A 9393-nucleotide genomic window follows, 5' to 3' on the forward strand; every position below is an offset into this window, starting at 1 on the left:
TGGGCGGCACTGGGATATGGAGCTAGAGAGCTGGAGAGGGCGAGAGGAGCCCGAGGAGGACTCTCTGACAGCTTCACAGCTGCAGACGGAGCCCTCCAGCACCCCCATTTCCCCGCAGCCCCCCCTCAAATTCCCTGAGCCCCTGCTGTGGCTGCCAGGGTACCCGAGTGCATCCCACCAGCCGGGGAGCGATCGCCGTGCAAGACCCCCGGCTAGCTCGCCTGCAACACAAAACCCCAGCAAATTTAAAAAAAAAAACAAACCAACAGCAACTACTTTGCCTCCTCTCTCAGATCTAACAATTTTTCCTCCTTCGTTCCCAGCCTCTTCATTTTTCTGGTTTTGCTTAAATTCAGAGAGCTGCGGGATTCCCCTTTCCTCGGGCGCTGGAGGTAAATCCTGCCAGAGGTCTGACTGCAATCGCTTCCATCCCTCCGGAGCAGGACGGTGGGGAAGGAGACTTGTGTTTTGGGGTACTCAAGCCTGCGGCGTACCCCACTTTCCCTGTGCCCCTCCAGGCTGGGGCTGCCACGGCGGCAGCACCCACAACAGCACAGGAATCGTTAGGAGGGACCGAAAGGAGGCGTTATCCAAAATTCACGTAACAGTCAGGCTTCGAATTCCATCCAAAAAAGGGGAATTTTCTTGAATTCCCGTTAAACATCACAGGAAAGTTCATATTAAATTTATCAGCTATCAACTCTACTTCATCTTATTCCCAAGGGTCCCCATTCCCAATTCGATCCCTCCTTCGGAAACACACCCTCACCGCGAACAGAACCGGACTTGGGTCTCACTTTGCTTTGGGTTTTTGTCGCTGCAGGAAAATGTTTGCTCGCCCACCCTTTCGAGGCAGACGAGAAGAAAGCCGACCCCTGCCACCATCCCAAGCAGCGACAGCGGAGAAAACCCCGAGTTTTATTCTCCCAAGCTCAGGTGTTTGAACTGGAGAGGCGATTTAAGCAACAGAAATACCTCTCCGCTCCGGAAAGGGAGCACCTCGCCAGCGTGCTCAAGCTCACCTCCACGCAGGTGAAAATCTGGTTCCAAAACCGGAGGTACAAGTGCAAGAGGCAAAGGCAGGATAAATCCCTGGAGCTGGCTGCCCACCCGCTGCCCCCGCGGAGGGTGGCAGTGCCCGTGCTGGTCAGGGACGGCAAACCCTGTCTTGGGGGCTCCCAGCCTTACCCAGCCCCATACAGCATCACCGCCAGCCCTTACTCCTATAGCTCCTACTACAGTGCCTATAGCAGCAGCCCGTATGGTGCTAGCTACCGGGGGAACTATGCCGCGGTGCCCCCCAACACTACCCCCGGCAGCTCTGCCATGAAAGTGAGCTTGGGCATGGCCAGCGCTGCTCAGCACCAGCCCGCATGCTTGCAAGCCACCGTGCAAGCAGGGATCAGGGCTTGGTAGATGGCCATGGAGGTCAGGACCTCCTGAAAAGCAACGAGGAAAGCCCCCCTCTGCTCCGGAGCCCAGCCTTCTTCGGGACGGGAGCCGAATCCGGAGGGTTTCTGCCATCCCAGACAGTGGGACGACTCCGGAGCATCCGTCCCCTCCAGGCAGCTCGTGTGGTCACGTCTCTGCAAAGGCAGGTCAGGAGAGAAGGGGACACTCTGGTGCTGTGACTTTGGGGACCCAATGACTGAGGGCATTTATTTATTTAAACACAAATGTTTCGGAGTCTGGCCCTTCCCGCTCCCAGAGGGTTTGCTCCTCCAGGATGTCAGTGCACGGCCATCAAGAGGGGATGAACACTGCTTGTCTTCCTGAGGGCAACTGGAAAACAGGGCCTGTGCACATCGCTTGTGCATTCACTTTGTTATGAACACTATTTAATGCTTTGAGTTCCTCTAATCTTTTGAGATACATTTCTGATTTATATTCTTAATATCTTCCCAGCACAGGTGTTAATTTCTGTCTTTATTATTATTATTTGCAAATAAAAACCAAACCGGTGAAATTGTGTGTTTTCCCTCGCTCGCCATTCCTCACTTAGTATTTTGACTTTTCCCATCCACACTTTGCATTTGAGCATCAAAATCTGATCCAAAGAAAAAAACCCACCAACAAAATCAATCTTAATACTAATAATTAGCCCAGTAAGATAATTGCCTTGTAGTCCAAGCTTGGGGAGCTCCCAGGGTTTAACCCCCTCCCTAACTCTTGGCAAGTGTTTTCAGCTCCCTGTTGCTATTTCCTTACTGGTAAAATGGGTTTGCAGGTACATCGTGGGGCAGCTGCGAGGGGCAGCTCCGTCGTTACGGGGTCGCACGGTGGGTCGGTGTCATCTGAATTACACCAACGCCACCGGTGCTGAACCCCAAATCAGGATCCATCGGCATCAAGTGCCTTGCTGGATCAAAGGACTGTATGTATATTTTTATATATCTCTCTATACATATATATTAATGGAATGCAGGAGGGCTGAATGCCATTGCGGTGTCCCGGGGCAGACCAAAGGGGAGCACAGCCACATCCCAAACAGGCGGCACGAATGCACGGCCTCACACTTACAGAATAAACCCAGTGAGACCTCGTTAGACCGACCCACTCATCAGGCTGCCCATGGCCCCCCAGTGCAGGCGTTACTCATATCGGGGAGGGGAGAAAAAAAAAAGCACAAAAAGGCCAATGCCCGATGCAAAATGTTGGTTTAACAGAGATGTTTCCACTACAATGCCCAGATATCCCAGTGACGGAGCCAGACAGCAGCCTGCACACAACTCCCACCGCCCGGGACAGGCAAAATCTCCCCCTCGCAACCTCCATCCCCGCTCCGGGCTGCTGCCCCCTCCTCCCCGCTCCTTTCCCAACAGCCTCTTATCCTCCCAGCATTTGGTGCTAAGAGACTTGCAGGAGGCAATTAAGCTTTTATCTGTAATCCCACTCAGCCCCATCACTCCGGCGTTCACTCGCTTCCCGAATGGGACATCCCTGACATCCAAATCAAACCAGAAAAACCCTCTCGGCGAGACAGCTTGCTCGCCGTCCTGCCGCTCCGAGGCTTTGCGGCCCCACCAAGACCCTGGAAAAGACTGGGTAAGGCGCCAGCCGCGCCAGGTGCTGCCCCTTCTCCCCCCCTTTATCCATCCACACTTACTCGGAAATATCCGAGTAAGGGTCCTTGCACCAGGAAATGCTGCCGGCACCGGGGAAAGCCCCGGCAAACAGCAGCATCCCCAGTGCATGGGCTCACCTGCAAGTCTTAACAACACTGAGAGTTTTGCCTTTGAGGTTCAGCAATCAAATGAGGCAAATCACATGAAACTCCCCTCAAATAAACACAGAAATCAAAGAAGGAAATTGCTACCCTCCCCAGCTCAGAAAAAAGCCTGAAAATAGAAATCATGAGCGCCGAAGGCATCGTTTATGCCCCTCCATATGTTTTAGAGGGGCTTCCTGAAAGCCCAGTTCCCATAGGGTCGGGATACCCTTAAAACCCTGGTGTTTGCTGGATCCCCTCTGTCACCTGCCTCTCCACAGCACACGCCAGGGCTGTTGCTTTAAACCTCCCCTGTTTCCAGCCCAAATCAGAAATTACCCGCTACACCAACCACCGTGAAAATGAGCTTTCCCAAACTCACTCACGTACACAAAGCAGCCCACGTTTCCCCAGAGCAATCTCCTGGACCAAAACTCCTGTCCTGGGCCAAATTACTCACTGCTTATCATCTACGAGTTATTTTCAGCGACTGAGCCACGGATGCGGGCACTGGCAATGAAGGAAAAGAGACCTGACCACAAAAGAGCCGTGCAAGGAGGCTGCCCGGGACAGACCTACAGAGGGAGGGGTCAAGCACACAGACAGCACCAGGAGATGTCACTAATAGCTACGGTAAAGCTGTGGCAGCCCAGTTCTATTTGCAGGAAAATGCTTAATTGAAATGCAATGATCCCCCTGGAAGGAAGGGAACTGCCCAGCTTCTGGGGAGAGAAGCCCTTCTGCTGCATCTTATTGTCACATCTTTGTGATAGAGCCCAAAATAGTTGTGGATGCAGGACAGGCCGAGTCCCTGGGTGTGCGGCAGGGGGACAGGCACGCGCTGAGCTCCAACAACAGCGAGGGCAGCCTAAAATCAGCAGGGGTAGGGGCTCTGCAGGGGGAAAATTGGCTCCCAAATGGGGTGCGGAGTGCCCCCAGGGAGCGGCACAGCTTCCTGACCCGAGCGAGCATCCCTGCACAGTGCTGTGCTCACAGTCACGCCAACGCGCCTTTGGGCAGCATGCCTTTGGGCAAGCCCTGGTCCTGCCGGGGGACCCCACGGGTGCCCCTCGGGGCTCCCCCTCCGTCCCAAGCTCCCCTGGGCAGCACAGTGGGATCCAGATTAAGTGCTGGAGCGGGTGGGCAGGGAGCCATGGGTCAGCCTACCCACCCACCCACTCACCACGGTGGCGGCAGCACCTTATGCCAGCTCCTAATCTGCTCTCCAGAAGTGAGGCCGGGGGGTTAGAGGGCCAGCGGCCGGGGCACGGCTGCAATAATACTCTTGGGCTCCAATTGCTTCATAAATCTTTCCAGATTCCCTTTCTGGGACTGTAGGAGGTTGATGAGGCTGAATTATTGAAGCTACTGAAGTTTTCCAAGCATACAGTGAATATAGGGGGACATTTTCTAAGCCAAGAGTATCAGCAGGTTAAAGAAGGAGAGAAAAGGGCAGGTTAAAAGCGGGGTTTGGGGCACGTCTGCACAGCCTGCTCTGGGCTTTCGGCTGCTGTAACCAAACACCCTCCTATAAAATCAACAAAGTCCTCAGGGGATTTCAAGGAAATCTATTGTTTCCCTTTTTAAGGTTAAAAAAAAAACATGCCTGGGCTTTTCGGCTGAAGAAAAGGGGCTGGGTTTGAGTGAAGGCTTTAGGAATAGAAGAGGTGATCAGTGCTACGTTATTCCAACAGCAAAAGGAGTCTGCAGGCAGCAGGGCTATAGGGGGTCACCGTATATATACATACGTTGCTCAGAGGGCGCCTGCAGTTCCCTGGGATGCTGCTCATCTGCATCCGCGGAGCCGAATCCTGCTCCCACGGGGCTTCCCCACCAGATTGCTTTGCCTTATGATGGGGCAAGGTGATTTTTTAATCATGTGCTGCCCACATCTGGGGGGGGTCCGCAGCTGTTTGTGTGGCAAGCGGGGAGTTGTTTTCCAAACAGAAACTCTAGAAGAACAACTACAAATGAAGTGGATACTCCAAAAAAAAACCTGTTATAACAGAGAGCTCGACTCAGGGTTTTTCTTGGGATCGGGAAGGTTTTGCTCCTTTCCGGTGCCTTTGAACACAGGGCCTTGCAGGATGGTGTATAAAGGCACTAAGGCTTCTTAAATAAATGCTGTCCCATTCCACAGCTGGTCGAGGAATTAGTCTGAGGCTTAGGCTTAAATTTTCATGTGAACCCTCTGCCCCTTTCTGTGCAAGCATTTGCCTCTGGAGCCGCTCTCCCTGTCTGTTGTATCTTAACTTTCATTTTAAAGCCCTCGTTAGAGCAGCTTTGCAAAGCTGATGAAAATGTCTTTGCCATTTTTCCCTGTTTTGCGACAAAATGAAATGCATCAAAGTGGAAGGTTTTGAAGAAAACCCTCAAAGCCCTCAAAATAAAAAAAACCAAACCAACAATCCTTTTATTTTCTTCACTTTTTCCCCCTGAAAACGGCATTTCCCCAAAGAGCTCTAGGGATTACCCCAGGACATAAATCATTTCCATAATCAGGAGCAAGCAGAGCACCGGCTCGCTGGGGCTGGGGCAGGGGATGCAGAAGCTGTCCCCTCGCAGAGCATCCCCCCAAAGCAGCGATGCTGCTCCCCCCTCCTCTCACCAAAACCCCCACCCTGGGAGCATTTTGATCCCCAAAAGGATGAACTCACTTAGGCATCCTTCTCTCATTGTAAAAGCTCGGGGCTGATTTGCCAGCCTAGGAGCAACAGGGGGGCAAAGGAGGAGGCTGAGGTTTGGCTGTGACCCCACGGATCCGTGGGGAAGGGCGTCCTGAGCAAGAGGGAGAAGCAAGCAGCCAGAAAACCCGTGGGAGCCAAGACACAACCGAAGGGCGTAGACTCCTACCAGGGATCTCCAATCAGGCCCGGGAGGCTTGGCTGCCTGCCGTATAAATGCAGAGCCGGGTGGGTGGGAAGCCAGCGTGCCTCTGGGCAGGGAGAGGAAGAGGAGGATGAGTGCCAGGGTGCTCCCCGCAAGGAGGCAGAGAGCACCCAGCAGCACCTCAGCAGGGATGAGCTGGACCCCAACGACAGCCCAGCAGACCATGCCCGTCTCCTCCAGGCCCCGGACATCCTTCCTCATCCAAGACATCCTCTGGGGTGGGGCAGAGCGGGGAGCGCAGCCGGAGCGGGGCAAGAGCGGAGGGTTTGGCAGCCCGGAGGACGAGGAGCCGGGGGCAGCCACAGGGGAGGGCAGGGAGGGCAGCGCGGCCCCGGGGGCTGCCCCAGGGCACCCCCCCGGGAGCCCTTGTCCCCCAGGAGCATCCCCAGCCCAAGCCCGAGGGACACCCCACGAGGCGGACGCAGGTAAGGGGGTGGACGCTCCTGGCTGAGCCCGCTGGCCAGGGAATGGATCAGCAATGTCTACGCTTGGGTCAACCAAGGGGCAGGATCCTGACCCAGCTGCCTCGAGCACCCCAGAGCCAAATGAGCCCTGTTTAAATACCAGGGAGCATCTGTGCCTTAGGAGTGGGAAAGTAAGAGAAATAGTGACTGCGTGCAACCCTTTTGCCAGGCACTTCAAATAACTCAAAAGACTGAATCTGCCTAAAATTCTGTTTAAATAAAGCCCAGTCGATGGATTTCTGCGATATCTTGGGAAATAAAGTTCCCTTTTAATGCAGAAGGTCCCCAGCAAGGGCACCTTGGGGCTGCCAGCTCAGAGAGGCTGTTCGTGCCCGTCCTTCGCACAGCCGTTAGCGCGGTGATGCCGCCGCAGCCGAGCTCCTCGGTGTCTCCGGTCCGGGGATATTTTGAAAGTCCCCGTGTTGAATTTGTGCCGTCTGCAGCAGGGCTCAGCTTTCCTGCGTGCTCGGCAGGGTGCTCCCGCCTGTACCGCTGCGCATCGCGCGGTTTATTAATAACGATCCTGCTCCTCTTGATACAACGCTACCAGCACCCCTTTCTAGCATGCAACTGCTAAATTCATTGCAGGCAATAACGTTTCGCTGCAGAAGCAACATACCAAAAATCACACTCAGAAACAAATGTTTTTTTGACCAGTGCCTCTCTCATTGCGGCAGCACGAGCACGGCCGGGGCTGCGGGAGGGGACTCAGCTTTTCCTTGCCCAAGCAGTCCTGGGCTGAGCTGCAACAGCCAAAAAAGCAATTTTGAACTCTCTAGCGACCGGCTCTTGCTTGCTAAGAGAGCCCTTGCCAGGGGAATTTTGGCTTTACGTTTCAAGTCTATTAAAAGAAGCTTCTACATAAAAGCAAGTTCAGAAACAGCCATCAGGCTGATTATTACGAAAATCATTAAAAGCCGTACCAAATCTCCCAGAAAGTGGCTAGTGTAAATCAGCGCAGCTCCAGGGATTTCAGTGGGACAACCATGATTTACACAAGCTGGGAATTAAGCCCATTGTTTCTATCTTGAGCATTATGTGCACATCTTAAGAAAATATACTAAGAAAGGACTGAAGGAGAAAAAAAATGGCCTATTTCCATCCCAAGCTGGGGAACGCACAAAAAGGAACTAACTGCATAGATAAATTGACTTCAGAAGTTCTAACAGTTATAGGTGACGCTTCCCGGGGAGCTCAGCACCTTTCTGGGTCGCGGCTGAGGTGGCCCACCGGTGCCACGAGAAATACGTCGGCGGCAAACACTGAGATGCTGCTTTGGAGCTGTGATTCGAGGCCAGGTCTGCAGCTATATATGTAGACCCAGGCCTGAAGGTTTAAAAATCTGCCCCAAAATTTCTTGGCTTTGCCTTGGAGTCGTGAAAGAGAAAAGGGAGGAATTTATTTTCAATGCTTTCTAACTGCAGTCTGCTTTAAGCTGCACGGATTTCCCATTTCTGAGCCATCCTCTGTAGCCTGAGGATAAAAATGTGTTTTCTTTGGGGATCAGGATTTCCCCAAAGGCACGGCAGAGAGGATGTTTCAAAGAAGTGCCTAACAGTACGAATTCTGCAATAAAAATCTCAAGAGCTGTCGATGCCATAATGTACGTAACAACAGTACCTAGAGGTTTGAGGCAGACCTCCACCAGCATTGCAAAATATCCCTTTCTGTATTATTTTAATCCATTGAATGTATGTTCATACTGAACGCATGCTTATATGAATTAAGAAAGTGTGATTTAGGAAGTAAAAACTCCCTTAACATGGCTTTAAGACAGCATTTGCTCCATTAAATGAAAATATTTCCAAGATAATGCAAATATTTTGCTCTCCGGAAGGGAAAAAGCAAGTGATTTGGGCAATTTCCAAGCGGGTAATTCTCAGCTCTTTCCTCTCGCAGATGCCACGGCGGAGACCTACCTGTCAGACTGCGACCCCCCGCTGCGAGCCCTGCCCAGCGCCCAGCGCCCCCCCAAGCAGGCGAAGCGCTCGCGGGCGGCGTTCTCCCACACCCAAGTCGTCGAACTGGAGCGGAAATTCAGCCACCAAAAATACCTGTCGGCCCCCGAGCGAGCCCACCTGGCCAAAACCCTGCAGCTCACCGAGACCCAGGTGAAAATCTGGTTCCAGAACAGGAGGTATAAAACCAAGAGGAAACAGGTCGCCTCCGAAATCAGCAGACTGGACACGCGTCTGGCTGGGCAGAAAGCGGCCGAGCTCCCCGGAGCGTCGCTGCTCGCGCTGCGGGGCGGCTGGCAGTACCTGCCTTTCCTCTACTACTTGAACGGCTGGAGTCCCTCGTGGTGGTAACTGCTTTTTTAAGCGGAAAGCAGCCTTTTACCTTAAAATGGTGGTTGTTTTTTTATTAATACTGCATCGCTCTTTCTAGTACTAATTAGGAGAGGGAGACCCCATTCGCAGTAATGATCAGCATCTTCTAGTTGCCGCACAAGCCTCTCTCATTGCTAACAGTAAAAAAAAAAAAAACAAAAAAGCCAAAAAAAGCCCAAGATTTTAAAAGTGTGTAATTCAGCACGCTTGACAGCACAGCTCTGGGGTCGATCTGCAGCTGTAAAATATTGCTGGCTCTTTCGGGGGCAGAAAGCAAGGGACGGTCCAGCCCCGGAAACAGTGATCGCCCCTCTCTACCCCTTCTAAATCGCCTGCGCCCCCCTGAAGCCTTTGCCCCTTGCTGAGATCGAGCAGGCAAAAAGCAAACTGCTGATCCTGGGCTGGCACTGATATGGCCCCAGCTCGGCCACTTGGGCCACCAGCTGTTGTATGATCTAAAAATTAGGCTTAAAAAAAAGAAAAGGCAAAAAAAAATTGCATT

At 52.8% G+C, this 9393-nt stretch overlaps 2 protein-coding genes across 2 annotated transcripts in view; both read left to right on the forward strand.

The window, feature by feature from the left end:
- Window positions 1-5460, forward strand: part of NKX2-6 (NK2 homeobox 6) — a 7589-nt gene extending 2129 nt beyond the window's left edge. Inside the window, exons 2-6 of the mRNA XM_009319549.1 lie at window positions 824-1412; window positions 2228-2374; window positions 2898-3045; window positions 3912-4091; window positions 5419-5460. Of these exons, the coding sequence (XP_009317824.1) occupies window positions 824-1412; window positions 2228-2374; window positions 2898-3045; window positions 3912-4091; window positions 5419-5460 (1106 nt within the window). The remainder of the gene's footprint in view (window positions 1-823; window positions 1413-2227; window positions 2375-2897; window positions 3046-3911; window positions 4092-5418) is intronic.
- Window positions 5461-6260: 800 nt separating this feature from the next.
- NKX3-1 (NK3 homeobox 1) lies at window positions 6261-8870 on the forward strand. The gene is made up of 2 exons (XM_009319550.1): window positions 6261-6522; window positions 8461-8870. Exons 1-2 carry the CDS (start codon window positions 6261-6263, stop codon window positions 8868-8870), a joined length of 672 nt encoding a protein of 223 aa, XP_009317825.1.
- The last annotated feature ends 523 nt before the right edge of the window (window positions 8871-9393 follow it).

Source organism: Pygoscelis adeliae, unplaced genomic scaffold (assembly GCF_000699105.1).
Source record: "Pygoscelis adeliae isolate BGI_AS28 unplaced genomic scaffold, ASM69910v1 Scaffold372, whole genome shotgun sequence".
NCBI lineage: Eukaryota > Metazoa > Chordata > Aves > Sphenisciformes > Spheniscidae > Pygoscelis > Pygoscelis adeliae.